The sequence below is a fragment of the Triturus cristatus genome, chromosome 5_2 (assembly GCF_964204655.1).
Source record: "Triturus cristatus chromosome 5_2, aTriCri1.1, whole genome shotgun sequence".
NCBI lineage: Eukaryota > Metazoa > Chordata > Amphibia > Caudata > Salamandridae > Triturus > Triturus cristatus.
Window position 1 is genome coordinate 452,817,652 of NC_140588.1, and position 20,655 is coordinate 452,838,306.

At 42.8% G+C, this 20,655-nt stretch overlaps 1 protein-coding gene across 6 annotated transcripts in view; it reads right to left on the minus strand.

Moving 5' to 3' along the window:
* The window catches only part of HECW1 (HECT, C2 and WW domain containing E3 ubiquitin protein ligase 1), a 979,761-nt gene that overhangs the window by 11,410 nt on the left and 947,696 nt on the right, over positions 1-20,655 (minus strand). For all 6 annotated transcript variants that reach the window (XM_085607418.1, XM_085607421.1, XM_085607420.1 and 3 more), the window contains 5 exons: positions 13,813-13,911; positions 12,638-12,767; positions 10,118-10,264; positions 5,477-5,591; positions 3,543-3,741 (listed from right to left, as the gene is read on the minus strand). In XM_085607418.1, coding sequence (XP_085463544.1) covers positions 3,543-3,741; positions 5,477-5,591; positions 10,118-10,264; positions 12,638-12,767; positions 13,813-13,911 — 690 coding nt within the window. The remainder of the gene's footprint in view (positions 1-3,542; positions 3,742-5,476; positions 5,592-10,117; positions 10,265-12,637; positions 12,768-13,812; positions 13,912-20,655) is intronic.

Here is a 20,655-nt window from a genome sequence, read left to right on the forward strand (position 1 = left end):
CACAGAGGTCACTGACTGTAGCAACATATTCTGAGTGTCTGGATGGGATAGAGTGGATGAAGCACATAGCCGTCCATCTGAGATTGAAAAGCAGCATGAATCCAGATAGCGCCCTGAGCACACGCAGGTCTCTATACCACAGCAGCGCTCTCTGACACTCAGGAACAGCCCCAGCACTGGAGGACGGGGCAGCACAGCAAGGATGAACACTCTCTGCCAAGGATGGCCTTGCCTGAACTGCTTCACACTCAATGGCGGAATTGCCCTCTCAGGCAAGCTGATGAGGAGGTGAGGGAGTGCAGGAAAGATCAGGGCAGTGGACACAGCACTGCCGGGGCACTGTAGGTGAGAGTAAATGAGGAAGGAAGATAATGGCAGGCCATAGAAACCAAAACCCAATTCTGAAGTCTGGTTCAGCAAGGGGGGAGCCGAGCTCTTCCATCCAATGGTCTGACGTTGAAAGGACAGGGACCGGCACTGCCAACAGGGCTGCACGGATTCTTGTCTCCTCTTTGGCCCGCTGTCCCAGAGCGGTGGGTGTGGAGGGAGGGGCCTCCTGGAACCCCCAATGCGAGCACATTCATCAATGAGGACATAAGTAGCTGTGCATTCTGCTTTTGTGTGTAGGCCTTCTAAGTTTCCATGCACAAGTGCAAATCACTTGTGACCAGTGATCATTTTATGCAGCTGATCCCTTTCCTGGAAGATGATTTGTCCTACTATAATGGGAAAGCAAAGTGTTTCATTTCTTGTTCAGCATCAATTTGCATAAAAGAGTATCAGGTTGCCATGTGTAGCCAAGTATCCGACTCCACATAAAGACAGCGTGATGTACTGCAATAATAGCATAGCATATAGCAATAGCATACTATAACAATGAAAGGCAGAACTTTGTAGAAGGGAAAAAGTACATTGACTATTTCACTTAACATTCTTGTTTGTACTCAGGGACGGACTGGGGGCTCGGAGGCACTCCGACCGACATCTTCGGTTTCACTTTAGACCACCGTATTACAGTGACGGTGGTCGGAAGTGAAACCGGCTGGTCATTCCAGCTTGCTTCTGACAGGGGCCAGTCAGAACCAGAATGTAATTCCTTAAGGACGGCGTTTCCGCTATCGGGATTACGATGTTGGTTTCCCACAGGCTTTTAATGTCAGGCTTTCTGACATAAAAAGCCTGGGGGAAAGTGATATTGGGGCCTCTAGCAGGGATCCCTTGCAAAAGCTAAAACCAGTTGTGGGCCTGGGGGGCACATATGGTGCCCTCTGTCAATCCCTCTACCGAGGGGCAGGCACATTGTGGTGCCTGCCACGCGGTGCAGGGATTAACAAAAACTCCCATTTCCCTTTGGGAGCTTGTGCTGCGGCCAGTTTACGGCCGCAGCCCAAACGCCTATAGAGAAATGGGAGTATGCAACAGCATCATGTGTGGCCGCATTGTAATAGCGGTGTCAGGACCGCCGACTGGAGGTCGGTCGGTCCTGAGACCACAACGGTGTCACCTGACATCGTAATGGAAACCTGGTGGGTGTTTCCCTGGGTGGCTGGAAGGGTGCAGGATAGTTTTACAATGTTGGGGGCCGATTTTGTTACTAGGGGCCGATTTTGCAGCTGTAATGCAATATCAGCCCCCTGTAACAAAAGCAGCCATGCTTCACATTCACTTTCAATTTCCATCCAACTCCCCCCGGCCTAGTCTGACAAAAGTCTTAGAGTTGCTTTGGGTTTTCAGTCCTGTTTGTACTGTGCTAGTCCAAACTTCCCTTCTCTGGCTGTCTGATGTATAAAGAAGTCCGACATGATGAATTCCCTCTGCATGTAGCAGTCGCAGCGTTTGCACCTGCTCATTCATGCGTATTCTGAGGACACCGCCATTACAGACCCCAGTTCAGAAATGGGCAATATACCAGCACACTCTGTTCCTTGCAGAAGCTCGATGCTTGGTGTGCGCTTTTCAGCACCAATTCCTATGCCCCCACCAACCACATACCCGCTACAATGGAATGCCTTTTTTGGCTACCAAATTAATGCAATTGCTATTGATTCCCATTCTTTTTGGAGTGTATTCACATGCATAGTGCAAGAAGTATGTGGGAGTCAATATTCACATCTACTGGTAAAGAAGTATTTGGGAGTCAACATTTACATGCACTTTGCTCGAAGTATTCAGAAGGATCCGTCCATAAAGTGAAATTTCTGTTGTAATCTATAGGGAGCATACCCAATGTGGTACTCTTGTGTAGAGGCGAAGAGCGTGACTGGTAATGAAAAATCCTCTTATTTCTGGTGCGGATGCTGAATACGGAGTAGAATCCACCAGCTAAATTGCCTCCACCATTGAGACAGCATTGTAAAGAAAATTCAGCGGAAAGCTTTCTCCAAATTTCCACTAGCTTCGAATTTCGTCTTTCCCGTGGACCACATGGTATTTATGCTTGACATAGGACTTCAGCTACATATGTTTCACTTTTCAGCTTTCTAAAAATTAGGCGTTCTTGCAAGTATGTATGAAGTGCTACATCAACATGAGCACATTTATACTCTGCAATCAAGTGAAAAATATTTTTGCCCTTCGAAACTAGTGCATCTTTCTTCCAACAGTAAATAAACAGTATAAAACACAAATGCCAGATTCAATCGGGAGAGGATGTGACATAAGGGTGACATAAAGCTGCCGACTTTGGAACCAGGGAACCAAGCTCGAGTCTCGGCATCAGCTCAACAACCTGTGATTCTGGGAAAATCACTTAGGACCTTATTACGAGTACGGTCCACCACCACTACTGCAGATCTGCTGTCAGTATTCTGAGTGGGGCGATTGGACCAACACAAGACCGCTGAGTCCGCCGGGATCAAGGATCCCGCTGCACCAGTGGTCTGCAACTGGCCTTAATAAGCTGGCGGTGCTGATGCCGGCACTGCTGAGCATATTACAACCTACATGTTCACCACCCTTTTCATGCTAAGGGTGGCGGACATGCAGGGAAGGGGGGCCTAAGAGGATCCACTGCCGGATCTGGGCCTGGGGGTGTTGCAGGTGCTGTCACGGCAATGGTCTACTGTTAAGGCTCTCCTCTGAGCCTTACACAGTCGCCACCGTGAGACCGCCGCAGCACCACCTGCCCGCACTGGATTACACTCATAATCTGGCAGGTGGGCGCATGACGGACTTGCTGGTCCTCCTGTCGATGCGGCAGTGGTGGGCCAACAGGGGGGTCGCCAAACTCGTAATAAGGCCCTTAATCTCCCCGTGCCTAAAAAAAATGAATGTGTCCTTGTTTAATGTAACTGGTGCTCATGTAACATGCTCTAATACCTTTGGGCGAGTTCACGCTATGTAAAACTGCCAAAACACAATGTACTATCAAGCGCTGGAGTCCTCCGTCATCATTTCTGCCCAGCTAAGGTTACAGAATTGTTCCAACCAATTAACAAAATGCACCAGCACAACATGCTCAGTTTTGATGTGAGCAATTCCTGGAAAGAGCACGCAAAGCTTTGGTAGTTCATCAGTCAATGTTGTTGCAGAAAAATATTTACCTTGGAAGTGATGTGATTTTCCCCCATTTCTCTATGCAGAATCGCCGAAGCCCATTGCTTCCTCGAAGAGCAGAAAACCCTTCGTAGGGCACACTGGATGTCCCGGTGACGAACTGTAGTAACCGCAGTCTTTGTTCGTTGTTGAACCTCTCGACTGCTGCCCAGAACCACCGTACGACTATGTGTCCGTCATGGTACCCTACAAGAAGGAAGCAATATCTGGTATTGATCAAACTGGAATGAAATAGAAACCTGGTACAATATTGAATTTTAGGGAGTGTATCGAGCAGAGATGCTCCTAAAACTTAAATGTCACATCTAAGAGTTGCTGACCCCCTTGTATGCTTTTTACCACCCTGGTAGCTTCAGATTGGAACAGCAGCGAGCAATGCGTTCACTCCTGAAGCCCACACCACCCACTCTCCACAGAAAGGACGAAGGAGGTCGGGGGTTTTCACCTGAGGATAAGTTAGAAAAATTATGAGGCCAAAGAGTGTATTTTGGAGACCAATTTTCGAAAACATTGTCTAAGAAGCAATACTTTTTACAAGTAGGTCTAAAGAGGCAGCCATGAATGAAATATTCTAATACTTCTGGTTAGGTGAGTGAGCCCAACTCTCAGTGGAAAGTGCTTCATTGGGGATGTGCTGGCTTGACTGGAAAGCTATACATTTTACAGGCAGTTCAAATAATCAGTGTATGCTTCTGGTCATTTTGCTTCTTAGCAGCTTTTCATTCATATAATCTATTTGGAAGGGGCAGGAAATGAAAATTACACCTCCCAATCTCATAAACACAGGCTTTAGACACCAGAGGAACCCCTCAGGATAAATGAGGCAGAGACAACACCGCCACCGCCGAGATTGCATAGACCTCAGAAGCACAGATATCAGACTTCTCCCTTAGGATAGCAATCGATTTAAAAAATATCTCCATAGCAGGACGTTAGTGTTCTCCAGACTCAAGAACACAATGCAAAACACCAGCAATATGTGAAACCAACCCAGGAGGACCCAACTGCCGCGCTATCAGCATTACATACATTTTGGAAATTCACTATTGTTCCCGGAAGCATCAGCTTGGCATTTCCTGAAGTTTTCCCATCAAATACTACTTTTCCTTTATTGGTAGATGGCATGATTCTTTCTCACACAAAGCTTTTCGTTTTCTAAAACTACAGTGTTTCTTCCCCAAATACACCTTTTCATAATGCCCATCTATTTCATATACACCTGCACAATCCTAATATGTCAGGGATAGCTTGAAATGTCCAGGTTCAGCACGATGTGCTCAGGTTTAGTCTTGAATGCTCCGGTTTAGCATCACATTCTGTGTCACCCATCATATGGTACTGATGACCACCATATTTGAGGGATAGCCCACATATGTTTGAGAAGGCTAATATATGCACAGGTGGCTACCAAATGATTGTGGGGAGCACGGGGTGCCAGGGCAGGCCACAAGCTGACAATGGTGTCTGCGACATGTCCGGAGAACTTCATAAGCCATGCAGGCCCATGAGAAGTATGTGGTAGCCATCAGATGTCAGTGGCAACCACCGTATTCATGGAGGCTCAGTGTATGCAAGTGTTCCTTAATCGGCAAGGGTTGGCGACCAGGTGCTAGATGGGGCCACTATATGACTGATGTGACTGTTTTCAAGGGACTCCCATGAGATTCCAGAGACACCCATCATATATCAGGGATGCACATCATTGCCTGGGGAGAACAGTTAAGCCAAAGGTGCCTGCCACATCCACTCACACCGGGGTATTGCAATCAGATACATCAGCACAACTCTCCACCCAACCTCTAATTAGCCCTGTATGTAATCAAGCTTCAGGCTAAAAAACAATGCTTTTTAGTGATGCACTGTGTATAACTGTAGTAAATACTAACCAATATGTCAGTGTTTATGTACTTTAACACTTTACCTCCACGGTATTCTGTATTATTCCGCCAGTCATTGAGATCTATTTCAGCTGTACCAGCAATAACCAGCTCCAGTTCTCGGGCATCAAAGACCGAGACAAGTCGAGAGTCCACAACCTGAAATACAGAAACACTCTTAGAAAACATGACGTTGCACTCCCTAGAATTCATGGACCTCCAACACATCATGATGCAGCGGCATTGCTGAGAATCAGGTTGCCAGCTCACAAGGATGTTCTGGTATTTTAATCATACATATCAGCATCAATTTAGGTTGTATGAATTTCACATAAACATGTTTCAACTCTTATGCCAGTTCCACTAATGTGCGTCAGGTGACTGTGCCACAAGAGAAGTGTATACGGGCCCTTGTAAATAACAACCCTGTAGAGGCAACGTTGCACTACAATGTGTGCGTATTTAACTATTGCAGTTTGAGGAACCAAATAATGAGGCTTATCTACAAGCCCCGCGCGCCACCGGAAAGTCACTTTTTTTAACGTTCCGGTGGCGTACACTGCAGACCCATATCTATGAAGCCACGGAAAGCCACCCTTTGTGACTTTTCATGGCCTCGTACATATTGTGTAAAGCAACCCAGTGCAAGTCACTGCGTTGCCTCACACTGCGTTGGGGAGGCATGCCATGGGCATTGTGGTGGGTGTTCTAATGCCACACCCGTGGTTTTAGACACTTTCCCAGAGTCACAACATAATGTAAATCTGGGAATGCGTAAAAACCGTGCATCTCCCCAGGGCTGGAGTAATGAGAAGAAATAACTTTATTTCTCCACTTTATTTCCTCTTTCTATGTGGGCTCCAATCTGCAGCACACATCGACCGAGGAAAACGCCTCCATTGATTGTTTCTGTGCAGAAAGGTGTTCCTTCCTGCACAAAAATAATCATTCCTACAATGTGGACACCCTTGCACCATGGTCCTAGGGGGCCCGCATTGGCGCTAGGAAGCCATTTGTGTACCAGCACAGTGAAAGAGGACAGAAATTCACCGTATCTCATAGATACAGCGCATTCCTGTCCTTTTCTTTTGATGCAGGGGAGCGCAGCAGAGTGACATGCAGTGCGGCCCTGCATCAAATTGTTGTAACTGAGGCCCAATGTGTGTAGATTTGTGGTTGTGCTGAGTCAGCTCGGTGCAAAGCACATATCCTGTTTATGAATTGCAAACAAGATTTTGTGATACATTGCTTGCCATTAATATTTGTAAAATCTTTATATCCTTGAATGGGCACTGCATGAGACAACAGACACCCGATTAAACTACCAGCTACCGAAAGTGATATTCTCCATAATAATGATGTCACACATGCTGATTTGAATCTCTTTTCTCTGCACAGATTTGTTACTGAGATGTTATATTCAGCTGTCTACTTCATGGAGCTATCGAAAATCAAATTTGTATATCTACATTCCTTATAAGGATTTCTTCCCAAAACAAGATATCCATATCAAAGAACAGCAGAGCACGTGGCTGAGCAGATCTATGACTGACTTATAGTTGTGGCATTCGATCTGGTTGTGATACCCTCTTACCGTATCTTCTGAAGCCTCCTGGATTCCAGGGTCCTGTAGGACATGCAGAGAAAAGTCCTTGCAAATATCTTCAGTCCCACAAGACCAGATTCTAACGTGCCAAAAACATGGCACTTTCTGAGGATAAGGTCTTTTTTTCTAGGGATCCTTTACTAAGACACCAAACCTTCTCTTCCAACAGTTAAAAGAAGAGAACATATTGATAAAGAGCATTGCTATAATCCTTATTCTAAAAGGAGTCATTCGTTAGGTGTGGACTCTACGGAACTCTGTGGACTCTGTGTAGCCATGCAAGTACTCTTCTGAAGTACAATCTACCACCATGCTTGTCTCTTTCAGGGAATCATCCTGTGCTCCTCACTACAAAGTGCATCAGTCTATGAACCTGCCTCTAAGTCCTGCTCAGCAGCATTACATTATGGAAGTATCATCTCCTTTGATTAATTCTTCAGCATTTTCTCTTCAAATCAAACAAATGCTTCTAGAAATGAAAGGAATGACTAATGAGTCCTTATGATCTTCTCTTTTAGAGGTCCTCTATATAGAGGTGCAATTATTGCTATTAGAAAAGCAAATCAAATGCTCTCACTTCAAAATTGCTTAGCGTTAGCATCTGCGGCTGCTGAAGGGAGTGTCCTCAACAAGCATCTTTGAAGTGTGAAGAGTTCCACTTGTTCACCACTACTACTTAACCTTTTTTGCCTTGTCGGCTGGAACCAACAAACAGAGTGTCTCTCAAAGAAAATGGACCTATGCATACCCGAAATATTCTTTCTTCCCAAGTTTAATTTAAAATTGCATATTAACCAGTCCATTTAGACGCTTGCTTTCTTTCTATCTCATAATTTGTCAAGCAGTTAAAGAGATGCCTCCTACATTTGTTCACTGAGGACTTGTGATGTACACATTCCACTAGAGCTCAGGCAGCCAGTACTGCCTTACATTGGGTGCTATTACAAGCTTTTTACAGAGAACAATGCGTGGACTGTGCTTTATACCTTGGCTAGCAGTGTGTATGCTTGAGTCGGGACCAGATGTTGCCACTGAGTCTTGCAGTGGCTGTGTTTTAATGAATCATATTTTTCTGCATTGCCTCAGGACTCACCTTCCTATATGTTCTTAAGAATGCTTTGGAACTCTTTCAGTTGATTGACTGAAGTAGACCAATATCACGTATCAATACACCTGCATAAGCAATTTTTCATCATCTACACCTACCTTTACATTTCTAGGCCTCCTGCATATGGAGCATAACATCCCTTAACTGAAATGCTAAGCACCTCAATAGTAGAATATAGGTTCTTTCAAGAGGAACTGCCCTAGCGTGTGGCTCCTCTGAAGTTCTATGGCACCACCTGAATATAAAGACTTTTAAGCCCATTTGGAAGACTGAATATGGTGAAAGGGATGAATGAACCCCTTTAAGAATTCCATTTTAATCAGAAGCATTTGTTCTGCATAATAAGTGATTTTCTCATCACTTTTAACAGGCTCAGTTGGAATGGATTACAGCTGGGGCTCCTGGTGTCATGGTAATTACTTTTTTGACATTTCCATCTGCATTTATCCATAATCATTTTTTAGTAATTTTATCTGTATTTATCGATATTTTAATTTTGGTTTTGTGAAAGAAGTTGAAACTAGCATATTTCAACATTTTTTACCCAATAAATGTACACTCATACTTGAACACCTGAAAGGTTTCAATGATATGAATACCCAAAAACGACAAATGGAAACATGGTTGTGAAAACAAGTACATTTTCGTATTAACCTTGCACACATCTACTGCTGTTTAAGTATCATTAAGAAACGTTTTCTGTTTTTTAACTCTCTTACCTATCAACCATCACAGCTATTGGCCTGACAGCTATGACTGACTATTTAAAATCACTCTCAAAATAGTAATTTCCGTTTTTATACGTGTTTAAAAATAAAAACAAACAGGAAATAGATGGTTTTCTGTCTGTATTTAGCTGTAGAAATCGGTAAAAATGGTAATCTTGGAGCCTTAATTACAATGCATGCATTTATATGGACAAGAATAGAGTTGTCATGAATCATGGCTAAGCCTAGAGCTACGTCAAGCAATAGGTAGTCTTGATTGACACTGGAAGTGATCCTATTTTTTATTTGTTGAGCTTGTCAGGTACAGGAACAGGGATATCTTGAACATCTACTATGTTATTCTTTTTTTCTGCTTCTATTTTTTATTCTACTTATTTGCATATGTCATATGACAGTTCGGTGCATTACCACCCCCGGCTAAAGCCTACCTTCTTTTGACTAGAACCTGGAAACCACAGGTTGTTGACAATCCAAAGGACCTTGGGAGATCTGACTATTACTGAGTCTTTACAAGCCCTCTCCCAAAGACTAACATTGTTCAAAAGCCTAGTGCTGAAGAAATCAAAGGCCTCTTCCACCTCAACACTACAATGATGTCACCCACTGATGCAATTATGAGTTTATACTTGCCTTTGTTGTGCCTGTCTTTAACAGCCTTGCAATTTCCTACTCTAAATAAACATCATGTTTTTATAAGGCTATATTATTGACTGGACGTTTGTGCTTAATGTGCCTTGAGCTCCAAACCATCTATTAACTCCTGAAGTGTGCCCGACTGCTTGCCCAACCACCAATGAAGAGTTAAGAGTTCAAAGGGAGTACCTAGATATCAAATGGAATAGCACTAGTACCCATGGCCCGGTGATACTAGTGATAACCAGCAGTAACCACTTAGATATCTGATCTGAAACCTAGGGCTATTCCAGGACCCAATAACTCAAGATAGAGGTATCTTGCTCTTGTGGCCTCAAAGCAGTCGAGCCATTACCATATCAGAGCAACCTTGGTACCTACATTCAAGCCTGAAGAGGCCACCTTTAGGTAATCTTCCTCAGTACTATTTCCTATCCTTCTGAAGCCTTGCAAAAAAGACTATTTAGTTCATAGTGTGTAAATATTCTAAAAGCTACATAAATAAATTTAAAAAAAACACATAAATAAAGCAATTCATGAATGAAATATGCTGAATAAATAACTAACAACAAAGTAAAACAGAGCTATTTCAAGATCAGATTTGACTTACTTCATAAAAGCCCCGTACAAGAGCCTCCGTTTGCTGAACCACACCTCGCTCCACTCGCCACTTTACCATTTTCTCAATGTATTCTTTTTTATTTTTCTCTGTCACCTGTATATTGGAGCCACCTGATTTCAGTTCTCTTTCTGTCACCTGCAATAGAAAGCAAATTCTTAGTAAACTAACGTAGGTAGGAGAACCAACATTTTACATATCTGGGATTTAATGGTTCCATTAGGTTGTACCCGTCAAAGAACTGGGTTATGTACGTGAACAGGTAAATTAACTTGAACTGTGATAGCCTAGGTTGAAAGCTGCATGATCAATGAGATGGGTACAGTGACTATGAATTTGGGGAAAAAACAAACATGTCCATCTTTTTGCTATGCCCATTTGTTTTTTATGCAAGAATTATATTTTGTTCTATGATAAACACTTAGGGACCGATTACGATCTTGGTCTGAAAGCCTCCGACCTTAGGTCAGAGGCTTTCTGACCAAGATCGTAGGTTTCAATTCCGACAGCCTCATTACAATGAGACGACTGTTGGTTTTGAAACCAGTTGGACATTCCGACTGAATTCCTATGAGCTCAAGGAGCCCGTCTGCTCGTCAGAACCAGCACGTAATCCATATGGACAACGTTTTATGCCGTCTGGATTATGATGTGGGTTTCCGGCAGGGCTTCCATGCCGGGCTTTCTGACATAGAAACCTTGGCGGACAGTGGCTTTAGGGGCCCCTAGCAGGGACCCCTTCAGACAGCGGCCTCCCGTTGAGGACCGAGGGGGCACATATAGTGCCCCCCTGTTCATCCCTGCACCGTGTAGCAGGCACCATAATGTGCCTGCCACGTGGTGCAAGGCTAATGCAAACTCCATTTTTTGTATGGGAGCTTGTGCTGCGGCCAGTTTCCGACCGCACCACAAGCTCCCATACAGAAAAGGGAGCTTGCGACCGCACCATGTGTTGTCACATGATAATTAAGTGGTCGGGACCGCAGACTGGAGGTAGATCGGACCCGCATCTGCCCTACATCATAATAAGCCCTTTAGGCTTCACAAAGACATGTACCAGTACGTAAAAGAGCACCAACATGAAGGCGTACGTGAAAGACCCTCCTTTGCTACTCTTTTACATACTCCTACATGTCTTTGTAAATCAGTCTGAAAACTTTTATAATGCAAACATAAAATAGGCTCCTTTAGTACTCTTTTACGTACTCCTACATGCCTTTGTAAATTAGTCGCAAAACTTCTATAATGCGAATATCATGGGAAATATGCATATACAATTTTTTGAAACAGAAAGCACTGTGTCTCCTTTGCACTTTTACTAATAGAGAGTAGGAAGCTTTTGGGTCGATGCAAGACTTTGCCATCCTGGCACTATGCGTGTTATTTTTTTCATATTTACCAGTGGCGGACGGCATGACTCACGGGCGGAGGCGGGCGTGGGGTGGAGGCGCGGGGTTGCGCAATGGGGTAAAAAATGATGCACTTACCTCCCGCCGGGTCCCGCATCTCTGCTCCTTGCTCCTCCACTCCTCGTGGGACAGGAAGCCAAGAACAGCAGCCAGGCTCCCTTGAACAATCACAACACTGTAATGCGTCATTGTGATTGGTTTTGAGTATCCTGGTTCGACGCTCAACCAGGGAATTGAGGGGGTGGGCTTGTTAAACATGCAGGCTGTAATGCAGCCTGCATGGAGAATGGGAAAAGTGCGCATGACTGGTTTGGGCAGCCCGAGAGGGCTGACCAAACAGCCATTGTGCACTTAGGAGTGGGGAAACCACTCTTCACCTGCCCTGCTCCGTGAGCAGAGCAGGGCAGCCCCTTAGCAAAGGAAAAATAAAATGATAATAACTCAAAGTTATTATCATTTTATATTTCCTTTCCTTTACACTGCTTAAAAGTAGTGGGCCGACAGTCCTCCGCCATAGCAGAGGAGCCACCACTGATATTTACCAGACAAGAACAATATAAGCAATGCAATTGGTGATATCTAATTAATCCAATTGTTGTTAATGAATGGTACTCCTCGGAAAATGCCACCTGTAAAATGCTTGTGTACCTCAGTACTCCAGGAAATGCATAAATGTCGTAGATTTTACAAACTACACTGAAATCCTTTCACAATTAAAGTCAGTATATTTGCTCAGAACTTGGGAGCACTCTTATGGCAGCACATTTCTGATCGTTTTCTTGTGAATGTTTGAGAAGTAACAGTATAAGTGAATGAAGGAAGTTTGCTTAATTTCTCCATGTTGTGCACAGCTTGAGTTTTGCTGAAACGTTTAAAACGTTAATGCGTATAAACAAATCTTCCACATGCCCGAAGGAAAACAGACCATATTCAATCCCCCTCTCTCCTTCACCTATACTTATTTTCAGATCTATCCCAAATCATAGGAATATACAAGAAAAGCTTTCACTGCCTATGCTTTTTTCTAACAGAAACTGGTTGCTTGTCTTATTCAGATAACCTCTTCACTCTGGGTACCACTCATTCCCAAATAAACACTGACCTGCCCAAACACTTCCTCATTGACAGTGAAAGTAAGGTCCAGGATATCTGTGATGTCGTTGTCCTTCATCCACTGTAAGCTCTGATGGAACTCCTCATCCAAATATTCCAAGTCACTCAAATCACATGGCCTGAAAGTGAAACAGGGGGAAATAATCATTAACATTTGAGAGGATTGTATAATTAGGAAAAGAAAACATCTCCTAAAGATAGACACATATGAGTGGTGAAAGAACAACTGGTTGATTGCTTTTCAGTAGAAGAAAACACATATTGAAAGTGATAAGATAAGAGTATGACTTGTACGCCACACTTGGTATTGCAACTGTGGGTCAGATACTCAAAGATTGTGCAATGAGAAAGCATGAGTTACTCTTGTAGTTCCCTTGGCTTACTTCTGAATTTCAGACATAAAACCGACTCCTCCTGACTTAGGCACAGCGTATTCAGGAGCAAGACAGAAGTAATGCCAGAATATGTCACAGCAGCATTTTTGTGAATTGAAGTAGTTTCTTCTCGCTGTTCAGAATTTCACCTAAAATTAATAAGCATATTTGGCTCTAGAAACTTTATGGTGTCCTATTTTTCAAAATAAGCCTGCACATTGGTTGAAGCATTTCTCAAGTGGACACATTTTAATCTGTTCTATAAGAATATTTCTGGATATGTAGATTTTCCCCTGAATGTGACAGAAGTAAGTTCGGGTGACACATTCTTCTGTAGTTCACCTTAAGCCATTGGGACACTGAAGTCACATACAAATCTTTAGATTCTTTTTGTGTAACACTAGACAACATAATTTGGGTATATTATTTAATTTTTCTTTCTTCTTTCCTTTACGAATATCTTTATTCTAGGGCATCAAAGTACCCCATCCATCCCAAAGAGTGGGATACAAGGGCGTCTTACGAGGGACACAAGTCCACCTGCATACCCTGCGGGAGGGAAAACCCTGGGAACATGTCAAAACAAACCATCCTGCCCTTTTCCCACCATGTGGAGTGAGACAGATTCTGTTGTGTAATACTTTCCTCTCACAACTTGCTGTCAGTAGTACACATTACCAACTTTCAACAATCTGGCCAACAATAAGTACCTCTTTCTTTTAAAATACCCAGTGTTAAGGGGTAAGACCAAAAGGATACTATCAGCTGATAAAAGCATGCGTTGACTTACAATCGAAGCAATGCCTTGTAGAACGGTCTGGTGAAGAAAGCATCTAGAAGATACTGATGAATAAGGGCAAGGCCAAGAATGCGACCACTAAACCTGAACCTGAAATAGAAAAATCAAAAGGCATGTAAATAAATTGTATCTCTTTTAAGTAACATATGCACTCTTGCATATTCTCTTTTCAGCATTTTTAAATATGTATTCGCCTTCTTACAGATATTCATCTCGTAGTTGACACAGTGTTACAGCCCTTGGTTAATTGAGGCCCCAGCCCATCTTTCAGCCTCTACTTTACATTAGAGCCACTCCCCAATGCCCTCCTTCTTGCTATACTATTGCTAAGTCTTTGATGGTGGGATCTGACACACTGTACCTACTCCTTATTGATTACCTTCAATGTTTTAAGAAGTATACCTTGAATGCCTGCCTCACATTAAAACACTTAAAGTTTGCAGCCCCCTGTGGTACAGAATACAAGCTACTATCCTCTGCAAATAGATTTACATTTTATATTTAACAAATACCCCTAAAATAAAATAATAAAATATAGACCACAGATAACATGCAGAGATAATGCAAAGTAATGAAAAGGTGAATTAAGGGGTGTTAAGAAGGATATATTCCACGAGGATAGACCCAGGATTGTATCTCCAACAGAAAGATGTTTAGATTCACATCCCAATTTTTAGCCAGGGCAAATTCACTTAAATTGATATCCAGCTGCAATCGTTTCTTTGGAATCCATATCTCTAAGAAAATTGAAACAACTTGAAATCAGTTATCAAGGAGTGACACTAAACATCTTTGAATTAGGAAGAACCATTTGAGCTCTGATTGTTTCCAGCTAGGTTTGAGCTATTTATGTTCTAAACTATACATGCACACAGAATTGAACATATAGTTAATCCTGGTGAAGCTAAACTCACAATGAATTAACTAAAAATTAAGAACAGATCACGTCTAGATCAGTTACTTAGTATAGATCTATAAGTCAACACCATATCTCCAGATAGGACCAAACACTAATTTTAACGTTGCCACTACTAAACCTAGAGAGATTCTAATACACATTGAAGACTTGTGATATTTAGTGAACATATACAGTATATTTTATTTCAGGTCATCATACGTCTTATTATTTTGTACTCTTATTCATTAGACTATGATGTATGTGCACACACATTTTGTATGATCACACATTCTTATATCTTACCATTATTTAATATTTTCAACACATTCCCTGTTGTGAATTATTTGGGCCCTTACAAAGGCAGTTTCTGGTTTCATTTACATCTGCCACAGAAGGATTCTTGACAAGTGTAAATGGTTTTACAGCTGTGAAGTTCTATGTGACATGTGTGTGGAATTAGCTCAAGCAAAAGGCGTGGAGTGGCTTGAACAAGCCATGGTTAGCCTTCTAAGTATGTGGACGCCCTTTGTGGTGGGCACGAACTTCAATCTGACTTGTTCCCATCCTGGAATATTGAGAAATTACTATCTCATGTGGCTGCTGTAACTCCCTCTTCCAAGGTGAGAAGGGGAACAGATCAACTCTAAAGTTGGAGGATTTGAAGGGGGTGGTATTGCTTAAAGGAGAGAAATGTTTTACCGTAGAAGAAAAAAATTGAAAAAATGTGTATTGCCACATTGAGCTCCATCGGGCACCTTCTGTTCAAGTACACACAGTGTAAATGGAAGCCGAGGTAGTAGGTCACCACATATCCAGTAGTCCGGCTGAAAAACTGTGCTTAGTGTAACCTTTAAGGAGCTCTATTCATAATCCATACCAATTCTGATATAAGTGCAAAACTACATTCAAAGGGGAGAGAAAATTCTCAAATGTACTTTTGCACTTTTTATTTTTTGCACATTTTTGTTTTTGTGAATTGGTGTGGTTGACTTGCATAGAAGTCCTGCGGTCCATTTTCAAAAACCTGGGCTGTAACATGATGGACTTTGCTGGCTGCAGTGCTTAAAGTGAATTAATATTTCCCAGAGTTAGGGGCATATTTACAGTCCCCTATCGCCACCACAACATCACTTTTAGTGACATTGTGATGGTGATAGGAGCTTTGCCTTATTTACAAGGCAGCGTTAAGCTTCTATGCTACACTTAGCGTGAAAGGGGTGGGCAGTGGGTGTTGCGGTGGGTGTTGAACGGCAATGCCCGTTGATTTTGATACTGCCCGCTATTTACAAGAGCAGCGTAAATAGGAGGCAGAGTCAAAATTAAGACCCAGGATAACCTGGTCTTAAATAGGCGAAACGAGGAGAAATGTTTTATTTCTCCTCGTTTTTGCTGTTTCCATGTGTGCTGCCTTAGGCCAATGATTGTTTATGTGCAGGAAGGTCCCCCTTCCTGTATATAACCAATCATGTTAAAAAAATGCTGTTTTGCCAATAGAAGTTACAAACAGCATTTAAAGATTGTTTATGTGCAAATAATTGGACCTTTCTGCACATAAAAAATCTTCCCCTCAACACAGGTACCCTTGCACTAGTAGCTGAAATGGCTCAAGGCAGATAAATTTAGCAAAGCCAACAACACTCTTTGCCACTTTCTTGTAAATATGTCCCTCCGTGCTTTACTCTTAGATAGTACAGCTCATAAGCACTTTCATTTTTTTGCATCTTTTATATAGCGCGAACTCGACCCGAAGGTATTGGAGCGCTGTACATGAGCACCGTATTTACATTACATCTTCAGCCACGGGGAGATTAAGTGAGTTGCCCAGAGTCACAGGATGTGGACGCGACCCCCGAGGCTCGAACCCTGGTTTCCAGCACCAAAGTCGGCAGTCTAGCCGACGGACCACATCCTCTCCCCTATGAACAGCAACTAACAATGAACAAGGCTTTCCTCTTTCTGTTTCTGAACCGTGCTGTGTAAAAAGAAATCACTAGCTGAGAGAAATATGGAGTTACATAAATTCACTAGAGGCGCTGCAGGCGCATAAAACAGGCGTACGGGTGCGCCCCGCCCTAGCAAAGCCCATCACACACCACAGGGCCTCGGCCTTGCTCGTGCGCCTAAAAACTATCATTAACAGTATCAATTCATCAGTCTCTACCTCCGTAGACTTTAACAATACTAGCTTCACATTCAACGACAACAAGAAACGCTTCTATAAATTTGCTAGAATCCATTTTAGAACAGTTTTATTTTGCAGAATAAAGCCCGTACGCGGCTGCTATAACTCTTTCCACCTTCCCAAGCAGCCTGCAGATGGTTCTGGTTTAGATATGACAGGTTCCACATAAATCAAACTGGAAGGAATTTCCGTGGACCAATCCTTTCATTTGAAAATATGTCCATCGAGTCACAGGACAAGTGTTTACTGGACCTGCCAGGCACAGAATGACATACGCGCGTCTGATTACAGCCAATCACCGCCAGGGCTGAAGGCAGCCACTTTCATGGGGAGTGGAAAAAAAGTATTTCTGACATCCACCTGGCAGCTAACAGAAGACTGATTATATATGTACCTCACAGCTGTTCCCCGCCAGCCACAAACGGCAGCTGCTACATAATATGCCCTGGGCTGGCTTCCATTTTCTGGTATTTCAGTGCCAACTTCTTGAGTTTTGTTCTGGGGCCGAGATTTGGATCCGATGCTTTCTTTCAATGATTTAATTCCTTCGCTTGATGATGTTATTGAAGTAAAGATGATCGATAAATGTTGTTCTGTCATGATCAAGGTAGCTGCTTCTACCCTGCCTGTCTTCCTGGTTAATATGGCCACCACGCAACCAATCAGCAGGACACAACTCTCCCAGTCTGAAGCTTCCACTCAAACAATGAGAGTGCTTTATAACTTGTAGTCTTGCCTCAATTACACTCATTTTTACTAACACAATTGAAAAGAATGATCTGTGAAAGTTAAGCCCTGGATGGGTAACATGGTGTCTTGCTGATACGGGGAGATCTGGCTAACCTGCTTGGCAAGGGGATCTGTTAGAGAGGGGCTGTTTGCCAGAAAAGGAAAAAGTTAATATGCTAATGATGGCTCTTGGGGTTTGTGAGGCTGCCATCCTGGTTCCGTGCATTCTGACCACCACATAAAAATTGCTGCTGTATGAATTTATGTATTCTGCTGACGAAGGGCTACTTTGGCCACTTTGAAAAGGTCAGTGGTTAAAGCTTTATGGTCTTACGGTTGCCAGTAATTCCATTACTATGAGGCCGTTCTTCTACATTTCAGTCTGGACTACATGAGGTGGACTCACCTCACAGACAGGAACTTTTTAACTTATCATTCTTAAAGCTCAAGTGACTCCTACTACTGCAAAGAGATTGGGTATTGTACCAAGTTCCCAAGATGGGCTGAATGAACAACCACCAAACTCCTCGTCCTAATGTCTTGTCTCATTTTTTAATAAATGAGCAATAAATGCCCACGCAAATTCTGATGAAGTTTGTTTGTGCACGGATCATATGTAACACAGAAAGACAAATGATGCGTTTCCCATGTAGGACGTCATTACAGCATATTTGGTTTTATGTAGCACACGCTTGCTCAGACAACATTCCCATACTCAGAATCAATCTGTACATTATCCTTGGAAGTATGAACAGATCAGCCAGCCCGGCGAGATACGGAACTCTGCAATGGAGTTTGTGCTCCAATCTCAAAAGGCAGCGGTCAATCTGCTGGTCCATTCCACCAGCACGGGTTCAACAGACAGGCTGCTAGAAAGATACAAAGTTTTAAAACAGAACTCTCCACATTTTGAAACTTTGTCAATGTTCGTGCTCCTTGCTTTTAGTAGTTTTGAGCTTTGAAGTAGCTTCAGAGCCTATCATTTGGCTCTGAAGAAGATTCCAGATTTATAATTTAGGTGTTTGTGGATTAACGTATTCCAGGCTGCTCACAGCAGGGTAGTCTCTGGCCTGGAGCACACACAATCGAGGCGCACAGAGATGGAAGCTTTCTGCACCTAGCCTAACTGAAAGTGTGATCAAGCAAAACCAAAGTCTGTACCTCACCTAAAGAGTTCTCTTCAACATGCTCAACAGAATCTGCAATTCTACCCTTACCCTATAACAAAGGGCAGTGCTACTAGAAGTCAAATCAGCAGCCCATTGCTTATTAAAGTTCTGTGGCCTAATAGCCAGAGCTGCTGACTTGGGACCTGGGGAACCAGGTTGAAGCCTCAACGTCGGCTCATTATCCTGTGATTCTGGGCATATCACTTAATCCCCCTATGCCTATCAAAAAATGAATTTGTCCTTGTGTAACGTAACTGGTGCTCCTGTAAAGCACTCCAATACCTTCGGGTTGAGCTATATAAATTTGCGGAAAGAAAAGGGAGCCCTCTGACTACCCCCCCCCCCCCCTCTACCCGGTGTGTGGATCTTTACCCTCCAACCACAGGAATGCAGGCAGTTTCCACTGTTTAGGGATGCTCACCTTGCCCTCCATCTGGTGCAATGTCAAACCTAAGGCATCCAAAATGGATCCCACTTTGCCTTGTAATTTATACTGTGACCCAAACTTAAGGATGAACATCAGACAGCTTCTTTTCCTGCATTTGCAGAACCTCCATTTGCATTAGTTACCCATCTATTTTCTCACATTGCTATGATCTTGTGGTTACTGCTTTATTTGAGCGCAGCCCAAAGCTCTTGAAACTTCCCTATATATTGATGCAAATTACTTTACACTTTTGACCCCTGAGCTAAGCAGTCCTCCTTGCAGAACAGTGGTCTAATAGCAGCCTGGCAGTGGACAGACTTTGCCTTGAAACAGAAATAGTGTATGATTGAAAACTACATTCTGAAGCATTACACTACTAAAGCATGTGTGTATAAAGACAGCGTTTAGTTTTATAGGATGGTGTGCTGTAGGACATTTCAGTGCACACAAGGGAACCAGTGCCTTTCAAAAGTATCTAATATAGCCCTGTCTTCCCATGCAAAATTATGTTGTTTATTTCTACAGTCTTGCATTTTCAATTTGCATTCTATCTCAAAAAGAGTCTTCTGCAAAACCCCTTAATGAAACCTGACCATTACTCAAAACTTGACTGCCACCTTTCCCTTTTTCTTCAAATGGCCCTTTGCTTCCCTTTCATGCCTCCACTCTCTGACCTTAAACTTCTATGAGTCACATGCAAGTGTACCTTAAACTTTATTAGTGTGTTTTTGCAAACTGCCAATAACGTATTTCAAATATCACAACTTCTCATTCCTTGAACGTCATGCCCCTGAAGCCTAACAATATCTCAATGTCTTCAAGTGCATCGATGAACCCCACCAACCATCTGCATAAAGTCACATACCCCACTTCCAACCCCACTAATGATACACCTAACTCCTATTAACTTAACCTACCAAAATTAAACTGGAATGAATGCACAGAATGGTTGTGCTTGAAGTTGTAAGACTAGTCCCTATAACAAACAATACCAAATGATACTGGATTAACGATGAACCTAGGGTTCCAGAGCAGCTTGCTATCTGACGTAAAGCACTTCAATGCCTTGTATGGGGTAGAAGGCGCTATATAAATGCAATTACAAATGCATTATTTGGATTTGAATTGTATATATGAAAGAGCATTTGTGCCAAAATCTCATGATTCTGTCGTTTCACACTCACTGAAGATTGCAATGGTATAATGTTGAAGGAACAGCCCAAATTGATGCCCTAAATATTTTCTACAGGTAAGGCCCCCTAAGCAGAAGCTGCCATTCGTCTAGAGGATTTCTTTTAATCTCAGCTGAACAGCGTACTTCTTTTACTCTCTGTAAGTCCTGGAAATGAGGGACCAAATCTATTGTCTCAGAGTAGGAGTGGAAGCTTGTAGCCCTTGATGAGCAAGAACAAAATTCACAAAGAGAAAA